The following is a 20390-nucleotide window of genomic DNA, read 5'->3' as shown; positions in this document are numbered from 1 at the left end:
TTTGTGCTTCAAGTACCTTGTGATGATGAAGAGAAAAGAGTAGACTCTTTAAGAAAATACATTTAGACAGGCGTAAGGTGGTATCTCAGAGTTGTTTTGATTTGCATTTCCCTGATGATTAGGGATGTTGAGCAATTCCTTAAATGTCTTTCAGCCATTTGAGTTTCCTCTGTTGAGAATTCTCTGTTTAGTTCTATAGCCCATTTCTTAATTGGACTGTTGGTCGTTTTGATGTCTAATTTCTTGAGTTTCTTATATATTCTGGATATCAGTCCTCTGTCAGATGTGGGGATGATGAAGACCTTTTCCCATTCTGTAGGCTGTGGCTTTGCCTTGTTGACAGTATCCTTTGCTCTACAAAAGCTTCTCAGTTTCAAGAAGTCCCATTGATTGATTGTTTCTCTCAGTGTCTGTGCTACTGGTGTTATATTTAGGAAGTGATCTCCTATGCCAATGCGTTCAAGACTACTTCCTACTTTCTCTTCTAGCAGGTTCAGAGTAGCTGGATTTATGTTGAGGTCCTTGATCCACTTGGACTTAAGTTTTGTGCACAGTGACAGATATGGATCCAGGTTGATCTCAGTCCTCGGGGGAGGCTTTGCCCTGGAGGAGATGGGAATGGGGGTGGGCTGGGGGGAAGGGGAGGGGGACAGGAGGAGGGAGAACAAGGGAATCCATGGCTGATATGTAGAACTGAATGGTATTGTAAAATAAAATAAAAGGAAAAAATAAAGAACGACAGCTAAAGAATAAGGACTCAAGTGAAACACAAGATGTTTAGACTATTTTCAAGACTTTATTTTGTCTTTTTTTTTCCAGAGCTGAGGACTGAACCCAGGGCCTTGTGCTTGCTAGGCAAGCGCTCTACCACTGAGCTAACTCCATGCATTTGGATAATACCTGTCATGAGCCATCTCATGTCATTTTTTTTCTCATCTAAATATTCTCTCTTAATTTTCATTTATTTTTTATGTGTTTGATAATATGTGCAGTCTTCACAAGTGGAGTGTTGGGGGGTGTCTCAGTATTCTACAGTGAGTGAAATAAAACATTGAAAACTGAAGAAAAAAGAAAATACATTTTGAAATATATGCTAAAGTTGAACGCTAGACTCTGACACAAAGCATCCCAGACTTTGTCTTGATTCAAAGATGATATTCCTTTTTAGAGCTAGGGATGGAATACAGAACATTGCATGTGCTAGGCAAATTCTCCACTACTAAGATACTACCCTGGTCCTCATAGGTGAAATAGAACAAGGAACTGATATAGCCTGTTTGATGGGTAAATGTAATGGTTGGTGTTCCTTGTTGACTTGAAAGGATTTAGGAGCACCCAGGAGATTTGTAAGGCACACTTCTAAACATATCTGTAAGAGTGTTGCCAAAAGGATTAACTGAATGAGCAAGACAAATTCTGAATGTGGGTAGCACCACCCCATGGGTTGGAGGCTATGATGCAATAAAAGGGGGAAACAGAGAAAGCCAGTCTAGTGCTGGCATCCTTTCTCTCTACATCATCTATGTCATAATGTGACATGCACTCCTTTACTATGCTGTCTCTGCTATGATGGACTGAATCTTTTGAAACTATGACCAAAATAAATCCATACTCCTTTAGGTTTTTTTGGTCAGGAATTTTGGGCACACTAGGACAAAAACTAATACAGTAAGCATTAATAATTTTATTTATATGTTACTGTATTTTTTTTTTAATTTGGAAATTTTGGAGCCCATTAAGTTTTCAAATGTTTGCCCTGACTATTATATCTCTCCTTTCCTTAAAATTCCACCTACTTGTATGTTACTATAGTAGATACTCTTACTATTTTTTGTATTTGATCTTAGCCAAAAGACTGCGAAGTTGCTATTCCTATTTTCTGATGTTCTATTTTTTATTGGTGGCTTATTTCTATTACAATATCTCAAATATATTTTCCCTTTCTTCTAATCATGTTAAATAACTATTTCTATTTTTTTCATCTAAACTTTTGCATTTTGTTCCTTTTGAAGTTTTAATAGCTGCCCTGTATCCTTCCTCCCTTTTTACATTCTGTGTTGCACATTCTTTAACATGCTTCTGAGCTAATTTTCATAACTATGATATCTGTGTGTCTACTTCCAGTGACTGTTGTTTTCATGTCATCTTATTATAGATTGTATTTTCTTTTCTATTACTATTATATGCCAAATATTGCATATATAAAAGAAGACAGAAGTTTTCTTGTGTTTTTAAATTTTGTTTTTCCCAGGAAAAGGGATTTGTTTTCATTAAATGGCAGCTAAGTCAGGGAGTTTGAGCTATAGTTCTTACCAGTTGAGTTCAGATGGAGCTAATTGTTTGCTTTCACTTCTATTTACACGCAGAAATAAGATTTCACTTTGCTTTTCAGTCCAATCTTCAAGTTGAGGGATTTCTCTCCGGTCTTATTATGGTTTGAGCAAGGAGGGTATTGCCTTGTAACTTTAGTTTTTTGTTGTTGCTGTTTTCATTTATTATACTTTGAATTCAGTGCCACCAAGGAACTAAAATTTAAGCACTAGAAGTTATACAAACTGTTTTCTAACCTTACCTCTGCTGTAAATTCTACAGCTTTCTCTGCTGTATAGTTTGACAAAAAAAATGCTTAGGGCATGAAATAGAAATGCTTAGATGGAATCAAATAATTTTTTGTATTTGGGGACCTTCAAAATTCTACTCCATCTTTCCAGAAAACCATGCCATTAAAAGCTCAGATTCATTTCCTTCCTCTCCACTTCAGTCTGATATATTGCCTTTGACAACTCAAACTCTTTAGAACTTCCTGCTTCTGTGCCTGTGGCCCTTTGTTCACCAAAGAAGAGTTCATCCTACTCTGTAATTCAGTTCAATAGGACTTTTCAGCATTTACTACTATTCAAAAAAATTCTATACATGTATATAGATTTATTTTATTGAGTGTATTGGTATTACCTCGTCTTTGATATTCTTCTATATATTGAATTGGAATGGAATGTCAAAATAAATGTTTGATTTTCTAGAAGAGACAGTAGGTAGAGGAAATGTATTTAGAAACAATCTAAAAACAGTCTGAACACAAAATGATTTGGGTTCCAAATATATTGGCTAAGCAGTAAATTTTGGAAGAATGCCATATGGTAACTAATGGAACAGTTATTAATGCACTGTGTTTTACAGAGATTCTAAAGGCTAATGAAAGATGGGAGGCAAAATAGACTCCTAGAGTGCCCCTGAAAAGTGGGAGTGAAAGTGGGGAGTAATTCAGTTCTAACACAACTATCTTAACAGAATCTCAAGTAGGATGATAGAGTTCTTAGACTGTACTGGATGCTAAATACCAAGGAAACTAACACATACATCCTGTGTGAAATTTCTGAGAGACTTCCCAAGGCAGTCATGTCTACAGGTACGCTAGTCATGTGGATATTTCTGATAGATCAACAGACATTGTGTGAATTATTTGCAGGTCATGTGGTATGTACTATACTTACCTAAATTCTACCCTGACATAACATTAGAGATTGTATTCTAAACATAGTAGCACAAGAGAAAGATGAACTGGATTCTTCTATAATTTGGAAGTCAGATACCCAGAAATATTAGACTTTCCATTAGGGAAAAATAAATAAAATACTTTCTTATTCAAACCACTGATATTTAATGCTTTGTTAATTCATCATAGCTCAGCTTATCTTTAGTTAAAATGTGATTCAAACCAATACCAATCTATGAAGAAATCAAGTTCATAAAGGGAAAGAAACTTTCATCAAATTTCAAGAGATGAATTTCTATTCTGTTAAATTTAGTTTCACAAATCCCTGTTTGGAAGCCAGCAAGATGGCTCAGTGGGTAAAGGCGATTGGTGTTTACAATGAGGACATGTTAGACCAAATACACGGCTTTAAGACTAGAACATTGGTAGAAGTAAAAAAGAGGTTCCAAATAGTGTGCTTTTCAAACTTTGCTTTCCTCCTTTTGAAAAAGGTATTGTCCGACTATATGAAGAATAAAAATAAAAACAATATTCCCTTCTTCTTCATAGCCGATTATTTCTTATAAGATAATTGTAACACTGTGAAGTTTCATGAGAATTTAAACTACTCATCCTCATATTTCCTTATGATGAAGTAATTATACAACACTGAGTTCCAGCATCCAATCCTCACCTGTCCCTATGAATATGTAGCAACGGGATTGTTTTGTTTTGTGTGCGTGTGTGTGTGTGTGTGTGTGTGTGTGTTTTCAGTACTGGGACTGATATCTAGGGTACATGCATGCTTTTTTTATTGAAAATGGACTTTTTCATACAATATATTATGATTATAGTTTCCCCTCCCCCAACTCCTCCAAGATCCTCCCCACCTCCCCTTCTGTCTGAATCCACACCCTTACTGTCTTTCCTTAGAAAACAACCAACTTCTAAAGAATAATAATAAGATAAAAACAAATAAACCAGAATAGGACAAAACAGACAGAAGAAAAAGAGCTAAAGAAAAAGAATGAGAAACACATATAGAGAGACACACATATTCTCACACACAGGAATCCCATAAAACACAGAACTGGAAGTCATAATATATATGCAAAGGACCTGTAAGATAAAACAAACAAACAAAAAGTACTAATAAAACATTAGGAGACAAAGAACCTCCAAAGATACCACTGAATATGTTTTGGACATCTAATCCTGGGCATGAGACCTACACTTCAGAGTGGTTTGTATTCTCAGTGAGACTCCATTTGAGAGAACTGCTTTTTCACTTCTTAGTGGTTATCAATTGGAGACAGTTTATGGCTTAGGGATGGGGACTTATGTTTCCTCTCCTTTCAGTGCTGGGACCCCATGTGGCACAGAGTGGAACAGGCCTTATGCATGCTATCTCAGTCTTTGTAAGTTCATATGTGCATCAGTTCTGCTGTTTAGGGGGCCTTAGTTTCTTTTTGTCCTCCACCTGCTCTGGCTTTTACACTCTTACCACCTGCAATTCCACAGGATTCCCTGAGCCCTGAGTGGTGGGATTTGATGGGAACATCCCATTTGGTACTGTTCTCTCACTCTCTGTACATTATCTGGCTGTGGGTCTCTGTATCTGTTCCCTTATACTTTAGAAGGAAGCTTCTCTGATGATGGCTGAACAAGGCACTGATCTATGAGTATAGCAGAATGTCATTAAAAGTCATTATATTGCATCATTACTCTAGCAGAACAGTAGTATTTTGTTTTCCCTTGGGTCCCTGGCCTATCTAGTCTCAGGTTCTGGGTCACCTGATCAGTGTCTGGGATGGGTCCCTTCTCAAGGAGTGGGCCTTAAGTCCAGGAAGATAGTGGTTGATCACTCCCACAAGCTTTGGCTCCCTGTTGCACTAGTACATCTTGCAGTCAGGTCATCATTGTATATCAAGGACTTGATAGCTGAGTTGGTGTTTGCCTTTCTCTTATCTTAAGGTGCAGAGAACCTTCTACTGCTGTGAACACTACTCTGTAGCGGTGAAGACTTTAATTAGTCACCAGCTTGACTTCCCCATGTTCAATGATTTGTGTAAGTATTATCTTCAGCAATGGAGATTTACTGTCACTTTGTGGAGAGAAACTAAGAGTTTTGGCAATATCCTAGGTTATTTGGGAGTTCCTACTCAGCCCCTTTGGTAAACAGCTTGATTACATGTAACCCATTCCCAACACTGGAAGCTTCATTTAGTGATGAAAGATATCCAGTTGGGGCTACATTGCCATGTAATTTGCCAATTCATTGATCTTGCCTTCATACTTGTATATATTTTAGGAAGCTTCCACTGTGTTAGGTTCCCAAAGAACCATTACTGGCCCTTAGTTTTAGCTGTCCCATCTTGTATTCCCTTCCTTGAACCACTCTTCCATCTCCCCCAACCTACATTTGATCCACCCCTTCCTGTCCCCAACCATGTCCACATCCATTGGACTATAACTATCTATTATATTTCCTCATTCCTAGGGACATCCATCACTCCCCTCTATTCCTTTACTCTATACCTAATCTCTATAGTTATATGGATTGTAGCCTGTTTCTCAAAGACTTAACAGCTAACATTCACATAGAAGCAAATATATACTGTCTTTGTGAGTCTGGGTTACATCACTCAGGATGGTATCTTCTAGGTCCATCTATTTACCTCTGTATTTTATGATTTTTTTAACAGCAGAGTAACGAAAATACACAATGCCACCATGCTCCCTGCCATGATGATAGTGGACTAAACCTTTGAAACTATAAGCCACCACTACAATTGAATGTTTTCCTTTGTAAGATGTATTGTGGATTTCATTACCTATGTTCGGACACTTTGCTCACCCCTGATAAAGCAGGGAGGGGCTTGGTCCTGCCTCAAATGAATGTGTCAGACTTAGCTGCCCCCCCCATGGAAGAACTTACCCTGTTGGAGGAGGGGATGGGGGGAGGCGGGGGGGGGGGGTGGGAAGCAAAAGGAGGAATGAGAGGGGGATCTATGGTTGGTATGTAAAATGAATAATTTTTTAAAAAAATATTTATTATGGCCATGTTTTCTCTGCGCAGCAATAGAAACCCTAACTAATACAGTGTGCCACCAGGAATTGTATGGAACCTTGGAAGTAGGGGCAAAAAAACAAGCAGAGGTCACAGCAGGTGGTCTGCTTCAGAGCTGGAGATAAGATTTGGGATTGGACTTATAGGAGAGGAGGGGCAGTGAAGATAGCCTGCTTGATTGCCTGGCCATCTTGGCCAGTGGACTTCCAGGGAGTGTCTGCTGTAATTGGAGGCTCAGACAGAGGGATAAGGTGGTGTAGGAAAGCTACAGAAGATATGGGTGATCCTCACTGCGAATGGGGACAGAGAGGAGTGGGAGGCTGAAGCATGATACAAAGCTGGGGATTAGACTAGTGGATTAGAATTGAGGGGAAAGGACAGGGCATCTACATGCATACTTTTTTTTTTATTTAGCCTCAGCTACCATCATGAAATCTGAAACTTTAAAGTATTCACCTTTAACTTTCCTGAGCAAAGAAATCAAGATCCATCTGGGAGGAGAATTACATTGTACTGAATTGGTAATATTCAATTTACCAATTTGGTTATACTCTTTCCCAGTTACAAACCCTGTGACCTACAACAGAAACCTACCTGCAAGATATACTGATGCAATGGTGGCAACAGTTTATAAAAGTAACCAAACACTTTTAAAAATTGTATTTCAGGCCTACTACATGAGATTGAACCCATACTTGACACTGCTAAAGTGCCCAAGAGCCGAAGACTAAAAAGTTCATGAGCCTAGGGGCAAACCTAATGCTATTTTTCAGCTAAAGGAGCATAGCAATAAAATGACTCTTAATGACATTCTGCTCTACCCACAAATCACTGCCTTACTCAAACCACAACAGAGAAGCTTCTTCTTGCAGAAGGTAGTAGCTAAAATAGAGACCCACAGCTGGACAATGTGCAGAGAGTGCAAGAACTTAGGAGTTCTCAGTCCTAAGGGGTTATCTTCATCAAAGCTTTCCTTTTTGTGCAGGGATCTCTATAGAAGAGGACGGAGAAAGAGTCTAAGAGCTAGAGGGGAGAAATGACGCCAAAGAAACAGTGCCTTCCAGGGCCCATGCATATATGGACTCACAGAGACTGGTAGCATGCACCAGATCTGTTTGCACACGTTCAAGCCAGATGCAATACCAGCACTGAAAGGAGAAAATGGACATGGTGTCCCAACTCTAACCAAGAAGCTACTTGCAATTGATAACACTGACTTATTTTAAAATCAGTTCTCTCTAATGGAGTGTGTCACTGGGTGTATTAACTACACATCAGGACAGGCCTCATGTCCAGGAGTATTCGGCTAACACAAAATGATTTTTTCCTTCTTATTGGTCTTTTTCCTGTTTGCTTGATGGTTTTGTTGTGTTGTTGTTTGTTTCATTTTTTTAAAATTTTACTTTTGTTAGAGAGAGAGAGAGTGTGTATGTGTGTGTGTGTGTGTGCGTGCGTGCGTGCGTGCGTGTGTGTGTGTGTATGTGTGAGTGTGTGTGTGTGTGTGTGTGAGAGAGAGAGAGAGGGAGAGAGAGAGAGAGAGAGAGAGAGAGAGAGAGAGAGAGAGAGAGAGAGAGAGAGAGAGAGAGAGAAAGAGTCAGCACAAAAGAGAGCATAAAGTTAGGTGGGTAGGATCTTGGAAGAGTTTGAGGAGGAAAAATAGTAAAATATATTGTAGGAAATTTTTTAAGAAAAATAGCAAAAATGTATTATTCTTTTGTGCATTTAAAGTTTGTATGTGTAATATGTGTACATATTTGTATGTACATGTGTTCATGTATGTGAATGTGGGTGTGTGCTATGGCATGCATGTAAAGGTCAGAGGAAACCTTTTGTGCCATCCCTAGTCTTTCATCTTGCTGGAGGCAGACTTTTTTGTTGTTGCTTTTGTTTGCTGGTGCATGTGCCAGACTAGCTGGCCTATAAGCATATAGGGATATTCTTGTCCTGCCTCATGACTCACCATAGGATCCTTGCCATTGCACATGTGTGCTATCATGCCTAGCTTTATGCGTGCTCTGGGAACTCAAATTCATATTGTCATGCTTACAACAGCAAGAATTTGATCCACTAAAGTTATCTCCGTAGCCCACTATTGATATTTAAGTCAGATAATTCTTTGTCAGTGAAGACAAAAAGAAAGGCAATGGAAAGGTAGGAAAGATTTTGTCCTATGGATTGCATATACTTAGTCCCTTCCCTGTCCTCTAGCTACTAGTAGATCACAATAGCCCCTCTCAATTGTGATATCTATGGAATATTTGCCCGGAAGCAAAATGACCTCTGATTGAGTCCTAGTCTCCTATAAAAAGAAAGTCAAGGTTTTGATGAAAGTTTAAAGCTTCTTTAGTATCAGCTTGTATTTCAACCTTTTTCCTTACATTTGGTTTTCCTTCACAGTAGAGTAAAATCTGCTCTATAGCGCAGGAAGTAGATTGAATAGTATCAAACTGTGCAGGATATGTTAAAAGAACCTATTTTAAGTGCTTTGGATATAAAGAATACAAGGGGGAGGCTGTGTTTAATTGCTTCTGTGTAGCAATTTAGAAGGAATTCACACTATATGCTACTGATGATATTTATTTTTCTTTTAAATTAGATATCATCTTCCTCACCAGGAGATATTAGATTGTGTATCAATAAAAATAGACTACACAAGGGATGGGGAAGTAATCAACAGAACATTCCTTCATTTAAAAAATCAAATATAAACTATTTTCACCTTAACCCACTGAAGTATAATTTACAAGAATTGAAATCAAACAAAATGACTAATATTGAATCACTGTGCTCCCCAAACAGCATAAACTTCAACTTCTATATTGTCTTTCTTCTTCTCCTAAATTTGTCCTTATTTTTTTTCAGATTTTCTCTAAATATATGTAGCACAAACTATTAGGAGAAAAGAAACAGTGGCCTATCAAAATGGTTATAACACACTCCTAAATAGGACCTCAAATAGAGTTCTCCCAGCTTGAAAAAAAAGCAGATTCATGACAGCTGAACCTTGAAAACACTGACACCAATACCACTGAATGTCACTGACCAAATAGGAATATATTTGAGTCTTTAAATTATAAATCTATAAAATCTATATCCTAATACTTTTTCTTAGCTACATATTATTCTGAAACACTGTGTAGATGCAAAGTGATATAAAAATCTTAAGCCTACTTTATATAAGGATCTAATCCCTCTTATCATCTTATTGATAAATTTTGTAAGGCCATTATCATTGTGTGTTTGACTCATGAGTCAGAGTGTCATTGAGATGATCAATAAATAGTCTTACATTTAAGTAAATCTATAAAGACAGAATTTGTGAACTTGACAACTTTATCCCCTTAAGATTTCAGCCACAAGTGTTCTTTGATCCTCTTATCCAACTCCAATGGCATGATGCCTACTTTCCTCCAAATTTGCTAAAGAAGACCTTTCTTTTGGGAGTGTCTGTGTTAACAGGAGAGTTAGTACAATTACAGGCATACCTCAGGTATGAGTTCTATCCCAGACCACCACAACGAAGCAATTAGCCACATAGATTGAATCATTTAAGTTCATAAATATAGTTAATATCAACATAATTACAAAATCCAGAGTAAGTGGTAGAACTTGTGACAGATTACTGGTAGCTCCTCTGGTGCTTTTTCTTTTGTGTCATACATCAACAGAAAACAATGGTGTTACTGTAAATATGAATTATTTAACCTAGAAGTATGTTCATATAGCTCCCTATTGTTTAACAATTTCATCAGAATTCAACCAGTCTCTCCAAGAGGGAGGATGAGGGTACCGAGACTCGGGGAGTAAACAAAAGTTCACATATCTAAGAATGTGGAAACTTGGAAGATTCTGGAAGGCCCCTCTCCCAGATTTATAGATACTATTTAGTGAGGGTACTCTGATAAGGCAAACTGCTGAAAGAAGAGATTCTCAACTTTTGATCTGCCTGCAAAATGCTCAGGGAGCCAGGGTTGCATCTCTGAAGAGCCTCCTGGAAAAGAACTTTCCAGCCTGTTGATCTGTCTGCAGTGTGCTGCAGGTTCCCAGCTTTTGTAGGCTGTCACCCATACTGGGATGGCCATTTCAGTGATACAACTGCTTTAATGGCTCCTGTGTGTAACCCCCTCACCTATAGTCTTGTTAGTGACCCAAATAAAACTCACTGTTTCTCACAGTTGAATTTTGATACAATGATTACCTTGGTCTGTCCTAGGTTCCTTTTCTGGGGTAAGTAGACCTGTGAGTGCTGTGTCTCCCAAGCAATAGCCTGCTGGACAATATCCCCTCACCACAAAGGAAAAATAAACATAATCTGGTTTGAGTCAAAGGGGAATATCTATGGAGAAAAACATCAAATCAGTCCTTCTGTTGAAGATAATTGCATTCACATTTGTTTAATTCCTGAGAGTCTGTCAGGGCACACACACACACAAAAAATCAACAGGCCCAGAGGAAAAGGAATAGAGGACAATAACTGAATGAGTGGCATACACCACTACAGATCAGTATCATTTTTCCTTTCTATCTGGGAAGAGAAACAGCCACAGAACACTTTAGAAATAAGAAGCTGAGAACAACAAGGAAATTTTTGTGGCTCACTTGATCACTTTTGGTACACCTTTAATCCCAAGACTTGAGATCTCATGCCTTTGCTTGGGAAGCACACACGCCTTTAATCCCAGCAAGTAAGATGACAGGGCAGAAAAAGGTATATAAAGCTTGAGAAAATAAGAACTCACTCTCTTGAGACTGAGGATTTCCTAGAAGTTACAACTTGTGCCTGGCTTCTTCTGCTTCTCTGATCTTTCAGCTTTCACCCCAATATCTTGCTCTGAGTTTTTTATTATAAGACCTTTTAAGATTCATGTTACCGTGAGTACGTCCTCTGCACCAGATAATTGTTTTCCAAATGCTCTGGAGTGTAAACTGCTTGGAACATCATCAGGTAACCCTAGAATAGCTGCTTGCTCTCACTAGTAGTTTTTCACAGGATCCCAAATTTTTGCTCCAGCCTAGTCCTACCGTGCACTCCTGTGCTAGGCAACATCTCAGTTCCTGCAATGACCTGCCACTGTAACAAGACTCACAGGACCATTTGTATATCTCTACAACTCAACTCTATACCCAGATTTCCCTTGCCCTTTCCAGGATTGAGCCTGTGGAGTAACCCCAAACATAATCTTGACACTTTTTCCCACATCCTGCTGAGTTATCTCAGTACCCCAGCCTAGTCAGACAACCTACAAAACATAGTAGAGGCCTCTAGCCTTTGAAGGGGTCCCAAGTCCAAGGCACCAGCCTAGTGCCAGAATTTCATCTTTTACTACACCTGAAATCAGTGTTCACACCAGGACTTATACTACCCATATCTTCCCACATCTACCTTCAGGACACCTTGCACCACCTAAACCACCCCACTCCATACCCATTCTTCCTGTGTTCTCCTTCTTGGTTAGCCTGCTGAGTACAACTCTGATGCTTATTGTTCCACAATTCTGCCATGTCTAGATTATTCCCACAACCAGTGCCCATGCCTAGTATTGCCACCAGCTTCTTGACATAGATAGCTCTACGCTTCTGCAGACTCCAATCCCTCCATCTGGCCTGGTCCTTACACATTTCATTGTGCTATAGACAACATCAAAACTACCAAAAAGGTCCAGCCTACCTGCATCCATCCACAGGACACATTTAGATGTTTAATCCACTTTACTATATATGCAGACTTATCACAATCCCCAGGTCTGAGGATTTAGCCTGGTGAGCAATCCCCAACATACAAATGAACTCTTGTGTTTCCAGATACTGACTAACCTACTCTGGCCACCTGAACCTTGCAGTTTGCAGGCTGTAGTCTTCAAGGTTACAGAAGAGACAGGAGCAGCAGTTAGGTCTGGATTCTAAAAAAAAGGAACAGAAAATCCTATAATCTGAAGCCAGGGGAGAGGAGTCCATGTTTTACCATTATGAAAATGGAGGAAATCCAATCATAACTAGATCGAAATAAACGGTTTTAGTACAATCTCCTTTGGCCTCCACTTGCATCTCTGATTCTCATGATCTCCACTGAAAGAATTTGGAGGAGGCACACAGTATGAAATAGATAAAAATAAACAGACATTGTTGCATAGTAAAGTTGTATATTCTTAAGGTGAGGATATGGGAGTGGACATTAGCAGGGGAAAAAAGCATTTGAAGAGAAACACTACCAGAAATGATAATAGGCAGTGGCCAGAGAAACCATTGTGTAGTTCTACATGTTTTAGACAGGCTTTATACTATTTCTAAAGTCTCTGAAATGGACATCTTTCTTTAGGGTCATATTTCCATTCAAAGATGAGGTTAGAAGGCCCATTTGGATTGACTCTTGTTTTTTTCCTAACCCTATCCCTAACCCTAACTTGGTTTGACTCTTAATGGAGTTCTTTACTGAAAGCTGATTACTAGATTTCTTCTAAATTTCCTGGAAGATCACAATGTTATGTGTCTACCCAGGGCCAGAGTTAGACTCAGAGCCCATTCTTTTGATCCTTGATGATATTCATTAGCTTCATTTTCTAGTTTTATAACCAATTAACTGATCAGGAAGGAAAGGTCAATCCTCATGAGAAAATGTTGTAGAGGGAAGAATTACTAACTCTAAGGATATTTTTTAAAAGCCATATGGAAACCAACTATTCTATTATCTACTATCCCGTAAGTTCAATTTAACCCTACGCAATGGCTAATACTTGAACCAGAGGCCATAGTTTGCTAAATAAAAAGCCTGGTGCCAGGTATGAAAGGTGTGGAATTTCTCAGCTGGAGCTGTTGGTCAGGTATGCCCCAGAACTACCCCTAAACAATACAGGCTATTGGCATTGCTCTCTCTTGCCCACCAGAAGTATATGGTAAGATCCTATTACTGGACACACCATATACTTTTCATTCCAAGACATGGAGAAATCAAGTTGTTACTAACCATGTAACTTCTTCCCTGCTGGCTAGTTTTTGTACTACCAGAAAGTGCTATGTAGGCTGGTGTGTGTGTGTGTGTGTGTGTGTGTGTGTGTGTGTGTGTGTGTGTGTGTGTGTAAAGATCATTGGTAGTCTTACCTAGCTAAGAATCTTGCAAGCTATATTAATGAACAACATAGCAAAATATGCCCATGAATCAAGAGTGGAACAAACTTTATGGGGATAACCAACTGCTTAAGAGTGAACTTATGGCCTACTCCATAGAAAGCAACACACACTGCTGTAACCCCTGCTGAGAACACATGGCTATGGAGCTCACAGGCCTCAGGATTGAACCTAATACTATTATTTTGCTAAATGAATTAAGTATCAAACTGCACTCTAAATTCATATTTCTATAACTGCAGATCAGTGCACTTCTTAGACCTCCTCAGAGAACTTTATGCAGTAGATTGTAGTTTAAAAAAGCATTCAAAAGTGGTCATCCTACAAAAAATAATGGATGTGGAATGCTCAGCTGCAAAATGGACATCCACACCCCTCTCCTCAAGGTTCAAAAACCATTGCAGAGAGCATTTAAAAGGATTTTAAAAGTCAGAGGCTGCAGGAGACAAGAGTGAAATAGTGTCCTCCAGATATGACAGGGTCATTGCTCTCGTGAATTCACAGCAGCTGTGGTTGCATGCATAAGGCCTGCATAAGATTAAGCCAGTTAATATTCCAGGATGGAGTGGGGGAGGGCTCAGAACTCTCCACCTCTAATGGACAAACTACTGACAGTTGGTGGCCGCATAAGATTAAGCCAATGAATATTCCAGGATGCACTGGGGGAGGGCTCAGGACTCTCCATGTCTAACTGGAAAACTACTGACAGTTGGTGGCTTCTAGAGAATTATGACAGAATGAGAATGAAATCCATAATATCAGTTAGTCACTAGTTCCTTTTTAAACTCGATTTTAAGAGGTTCTTTTTTTATCATTTAAATGAAAAAATTAGGAATAAAATATGAATGCTTAGTCACCAAGGAGTGCAACTATTTGGGAAAGATTAGGAGGTGTGGCCTTGATGGAGTGGGTATGGCCATTTTGGATCAATAGACTAGTAACTAAGGCAGGGAACAGAAGTCAGTTAGTTTAAGAGTGCCATCTATGGTAAGTCAAGTTGCATTTCCCACAACCATCATTATATGAGGAGCTTGGACTGAGTAGGTTTTATAAGAAAAAAAGACATGAAGTGGGTAGGGAGGTTGGGCTTGGATCTGGGAGGGATTAGTTAGAGGAATGGAAAGACAATGCAGTCAAAATATATTGCATGCATGTGTAAAATTTTTAAAGAATTAGGAAACATTATATTAAACATATATGACTAGGTACCTAAATTTAAGAAACAGAAAATAGTAAAGTAAAATAATTTTATTTAAATTTTGGCTAAGTGTGTGTGTGTGTGTGTGTGTGTGTGTGTGTGTGTGTGTGTGTGTGAAACTTAAAGCCCATAATAACTGTGGCTATCTTCCAATTAATAGAAAGCAGTGAGACAAAGTTTCAAATACATGAGTGAGACTCATTGGCCCATTCATGGAGACCTTGGGCACATGTTACCTCTGTTCTCAGATGTGGTATCAGTTCTGGAAAAGGGAAAAACAAGGACTTAATGATTTTCCATTTTGAAAATGAGAGTAGTTCTTCCTGGGATGAAGAAGTCCCACTCATTAGGCAGCAGTCCTTGGTCCATAAGCTCATTCCTGTGGTAGACATAGAGCAGAAATCTTTGTTCCTTTTCCTTTGGAATCAAACTTCAGCTCCCCATTCCTGTACTCCTGTTAATCACATGATTTTACCATACGAAAAAGAAGGTGCTAGCCTTTTAGTATAACTAAAGTGGAGGAACATGACTATACCTATTTAAAATATTTTTCCCTTACCAGAGCTTTAGAATAGGATTAAAGTTATGCTAATATGTATCATATATTTTCATTTCCCACAAGTTGAGGATCTGATACTATACCCATACACTCCTTAATGTAAAAACCAGTCTCATTTCTTGTTACATTTATATTCTAGTTTTATTAATTACATTCATATTTTCATTCATAATTTTTGCATTTAAATGATATAAAAGCACCTGTTTTTAAAAATTAAGTTTAGAAAGGAATTAGTGACTAGCTGATATTATGGATGAGAACATCACAGCATTTATGATTACTTTTTTCCCATTTTTCCTTTCTCATCTTGTTACTAAATTAGTCTTATGTCAAAAATATTCTCAACATATCCCTTCTATAAAGGCATGATTTTTTCCTGTACTCTATGTGTTGGCCAGTTTAATGTCATAAGACAGAGTCATTTGGGAAGAGGGAACCTCACCTGAGAAAATTGCCTCATCCAAGGTTGGCCTGTGGGCAACCTTGTGTGGCATTTTCTTATTGATAATTGATGTTGAAGGTCCCATCTCACTGTAGGTGATAACCACTCTTGACCTAGTGATCTTGAGACCAATAAGACAACAGGCTGAGCAAGTCAGGAGGAACAGGCCAGTAAGCAACACTCCTCTGTGGCCTCTGCATTAAGATCCTGCCTCTAGGATCCTGCCCTATTTGAGTTCCTACACTGACTTCCTTCCATGATGAACTGTGATGTGGAAGTACAAACAAAATAAACCCTATCCTCCCTAAGTTACATTTGTTCATGGTACTTTATCACAGCAATAGAAACTGCAACCAAGACACCATAAATTAACAAACTTTTATGCTTATTACATAAATATAGGTAAGTTTAGAACATAGTAATAGATTATATTTTCAGACAATAAGTATTGACATTAGAGGTGTTAATAAATTTTGTGTAACACCTCATATACCCTAAGAAGTTAAGTTCAACCACCTATTCTCAGTAAGCCAATTAAAAGATCCAAATTAACAGTAGAAAGAGAGAGAGAGAGAGAGGAAAGAGAGAGAGAGAGAGAGAGAGAGAGAGAGAGAGAGAGAGAGAGAGAGAGAGAGAGAGAGAGACTTATTCAATGTGGCCACATTGGAAAGAGGGATAAAGAGATCCCTTCAAAGTCTCTGATGTACATCTGAGGTTTTGAAGTGAGATTAAAGTTTAACTAGAGGGCCAAGCATGTTCATATCTAAGCAGTTGTGGTCAAGATGTGGCTTCTACCCACCATCAACTCACCCATCGCTGTCTGATCCTTCGTTTTATCAAGGTGATTTGGTAGTTAGAATTGTGTGAAATCTCTTTAAGGAGATAAGTTCTCATTCTGGATGGAGACCTTTCCTTCACCCAGCATGAGATAACTATAGAAATTCCCATTACTTTGAAGTCCATTGTTTCACTAGTCTGATAGATTGAGAGACACAAGTGTCTCTTTAGTATACCCTCATCTCTGCTAGACCTGTCATGGAAGCAGCCCACTCTGAAGGCCCCGCTAACCCCCAAATTTCTTATAAAGGATGATGAAGGTTATACTTGTCACATCCAATTCCATTACTTTCTCTGAGATGTGATTAGTATATTCTAATATGCTGAGTGTTTGGTGCTCCTGAAAGACTTTACTTACATTATAGGGTGAGGTATAAAAGCACCAGTTGTTTAAAATGCAATGTGTCTTTTATTTGGGGTGATAGTACTGTCACTCACACACATCACCTCAGATAGGTGTGGCAATTCACACCACTAAGTTTTGCCCTGCTCTTACAAAATACATAGGTAGAGGTACCCAGTCTTCTTTATCCATCTCTGAGATAAGGTAAAAGGAGGAAATTGTTTTCAATGCTCCATCCGTTTTATGTCAATGTGTCTGACAGTGCATCTGTGGTCTGGCCCTCAACTCCGGAGGCCTTCTTTGTCACATGCTTACTCAAATTCTCTTCTTTGTTACATACCCAAGCAAATTCCTTGTCTGGCCTGCATCCCTATAGTATCCCAAATACCTGCCTTGCTATATAGCCACTCTAAGTCCCCTCTGTGTCATATACTCAACTAAGTCACTTCTCTGGTCCCTAACTACTTAATACCAAGGTCTGTTTCTTCTCATATACCCACCCAAAGTTCCTCCTTTATCATGTACCTCCCCCCAAGTTTTTCTGCCCCCAAACTTTGTGAGACCCAAATCCCCTCTTGTCATATGCCTACCCAAACACACTCTCTTGCTGTATATCCATTTCTCTTCCTATTTACCACTTCCACCATTAGTGCCTAATGCTCCCTCCATTATGTCCATGGGTCTGATAGTTCATTTGTGCTCTGGCCCTCAACTTTGTGGGGCCAAAGTCCCTTCATTGTCCTATGCTTACCCAAATTCTCTTCTTTGTCAGAAACCCAACCAAATTCCTTGTCTGGCCTACATCCCTGTAGCACCCTAAATACCTGCCTTGCCCTACACCCACCCAAAGGCCCCTCTGTGTCATACACCCACCTAAGTCACTTGTCTGGTCCTCAACCACTTGATACCAAGGTCTGTTTCTTCTCATATACCCCTCCAAAGTGCCTCCTTTATCATGCACGCCCACAAGATTCTTGTCTGCTCCCAAACCTTGTGAGTCCCAAATCCCTTCTTTGTCATATACCCAGCCAAACTTCCTCTTTTGCCACCATTTCTCTTCTCCTTTACCAGTTCCACCATTAGTGACTCACAAAGACACATAAATTTTCAAATTGGAATGCATTTATTTTTAAAAATTTAATTTTGAATTCTATTGTTTATAGGAATGGGAATTTCCCATCTTCGAGATAGGCATCTATTGGCTATTCACCTTGAGACTCATGGAGCTTGCCTCAGAGGGGCTGGGTTGATCCTCAGCAGGCTTTGAGTATTGATGTTCAGCTGGCTTTGCAGGTTGCTCCACCAGAGGCTGTCGCTGCTCTATCAATGGTGAATCATTGCCTTTCTTCTCAAAAGGTGGAGTTACTTCCTCAGCATCAGTTGAGGAGCTTGCTTCAGAGGTACTGGGTTGATCCTCAGCAGGCATTGCAGTTTGATCCAACATAGGCTGTGGCTGCTCCATCAATGGTGAATCTTCACCTTTCTTTGTCATGGGTGGAGTTACTTCTTCCGAATCGGTCATGGTGCTTGCTTCAGAAGTAGTGGGTCGATCCTCAGCAGGCTTTGCAGGTTGGTCCACCAGAGGCTGTGGCTCGTCCATCAATGCAGGATCTTGGCCTTTCTTTGGCACAGCTGTAGTTACTTCTTCAGGATCAGTCATGGTGCTTGCTTCACAGGTAGTGTGTCGATCTTGAGCAGGCTTTGCAGTTTGGTCCACCAGAGGCTGTGGCTCCTCCACTGGTGGTGAATCTTTACCTTTCTTCAGCAAGGGTGGAGTTACTTCTTCACCATCAGTCATGGTGCTTGCTTCACAGGTAGTGGGTCGATCCTCAATAGGATTTGTAGGTTGCTCCATCAAAGGCTGCGACTCCTCCACTAGTGGTGAATCTTTGCCTTTCTTTGCCATGGGTGGAGTTAATTCTTCAGAATCCTTCCTGGCGCAACTCCTTTGTAGGCCACGTTTCCTACGTTTGTTGTTCTTTAGGCCCTGGAATGGCAAGAGGGAGGACACAAGAGTTAATTTAGGGTGAAGGTCAGGATAAGCTTGTGAAGGGTTCTTTGTCAGAACAGGTGAGGATAGGTAAGGGGATTTAGGCCAGGCCAGAGAAAGGTAGTTACTTTAGGCAAGAGTGAATCAGTGGAGGAGGGAGCTTGGGTAGGGTGGGTCATCTCACCGTTCCATTAAGAATGCCTGGGGGATAAAGTTTGTAGGCCGCCTTGGTCTTTATCGGTGTGACAGGCATAGCCACTGCTTGAGTATTCATCGAAAAAGCAGAAAGATCCGCTCCGGAAGCAGATTTCTTGGTCACATTCGCCATTATCAGGATTTAGTTGCGTTACCCTCGAGAGGTCTCATCAACTGCCAGAGCAAAGCAGGCCACACCCCTCAAGCCTGATTGGTCATCAAGGTCTCAACCACTAGTAGGCGAGCTCGTGTTCTGACATCACAAAGCATGGCTCTGACCCTGGTGAAGGAAAGCAGGATGTACTACTGGGGACACTTCTGTTGATGGGGGGGAAGATATTGAGAAGGCAAAGAGACTCCAGTCTTAGAAGGAGACTTCCCTTTAACAACTCTAAGGCAATTTTCCATGCCACCCGTCTTCATATATCCACTTTAGTTGTGGCAGAACATATGACAGAGCATTTGCTTCTCCAACTTCTTCCCCAAGACTCCCCCTGCTCAATGGTTTATTCCAATATGTCTTCCATAATCTTGGGCTAATATCTTGAATGTCTTCCCTAAAATCATTCCCAAGTAACATTTCTGTATTTGAATATCAGTATATATGTTAGCCATCCTACCATCCGGTGCTACAGCAAACATCTAGACTCCCACCAGGACCCAGACCCCTACTTACAGCCATCCATAGGACACTTTGCTCTGCCTACCCTTCTTTACTTCATATACATATTTCCCATGTCCTCCTCCAGGGTCAGTCCTGGTGACTGTACCCTACCACCCTATACTTGTTTTTCTGCATCTCACAGTATCTCACCTGGGTCCCACAGACAAGTTTTGCAGCCTGTGTCTTTCATTAGCTACCTCCAGGCTTCCTCAGGGTCCAATTCTATCACCCCACTAGTCTAGTCTCACCACTAAGTCCTATAGCCAACACCTAGGCTCACTCCTGGACTGGCCCCACCCCCATCCCCTCACAGGACCCTTTACAACATCCGTACCTCCAGACTCCATACATAGACTTCACAGATCCTCCTTCATGGTCTAGCCTGTTGAGTGGGTATGTGTATGAGTGCGAGTGCACATGAGTGTGCACACAGGGGCACACACAAACACCACACACACACACAAATACCACACACACACACACACACACACACACACA

General features: G+C 39.9%; 1 protein-coding gene across 1 annotated transcript; it reads right to left on the bottom strand.

The window, feature by feature from the left end:
• Positions 1 to 18147: 18147 nt before the first annotated feature.
• On the bottom strand, positions 18148 to 19423 carry LOC121825715 (uncharacterized). The gene is made up of 2 exons (XM_042269211.2): positions 19218 to 19423; positions 18148 to 19030 (listed from the first exon to the last, which is right to left on the bottom strand). The coding sequence occupies exons 1-2, from the start codon at positions 19359 to 19361 to the stop codon at positions 18239 to 18241; spliced, it is 936 nt and encodes a 311-aa protein (XP_042125145.1). The 5' UTR covers positions 19362 to 19423; the 3' UTR covers positions 18148 to 18238.
• Positions 19424 to 20390: the final 967 nt, after the last annotated feature.

This window comes from Peromyscus maniculatus, chromosome X (genome assembly GCF_049852395.1).
Source record: "Peromyscus maniculatus bairdii isolate BWxNUB_F1_BW_parent chromosome X, HU_Pman_BW_mat_3.1, whole genome shotgun sequence".
NCBI lineage: Eukaryota > Metazoa > Chordata > Mammalia > Rodentia > Cricetidae > Peromyscus > Peromyscus maniculatus.
The sequence above is the reverse complement of the archived record's forward strand: the minus strand, read 5'-3'. Positions and strand labels throughout refer to the sequence as shown.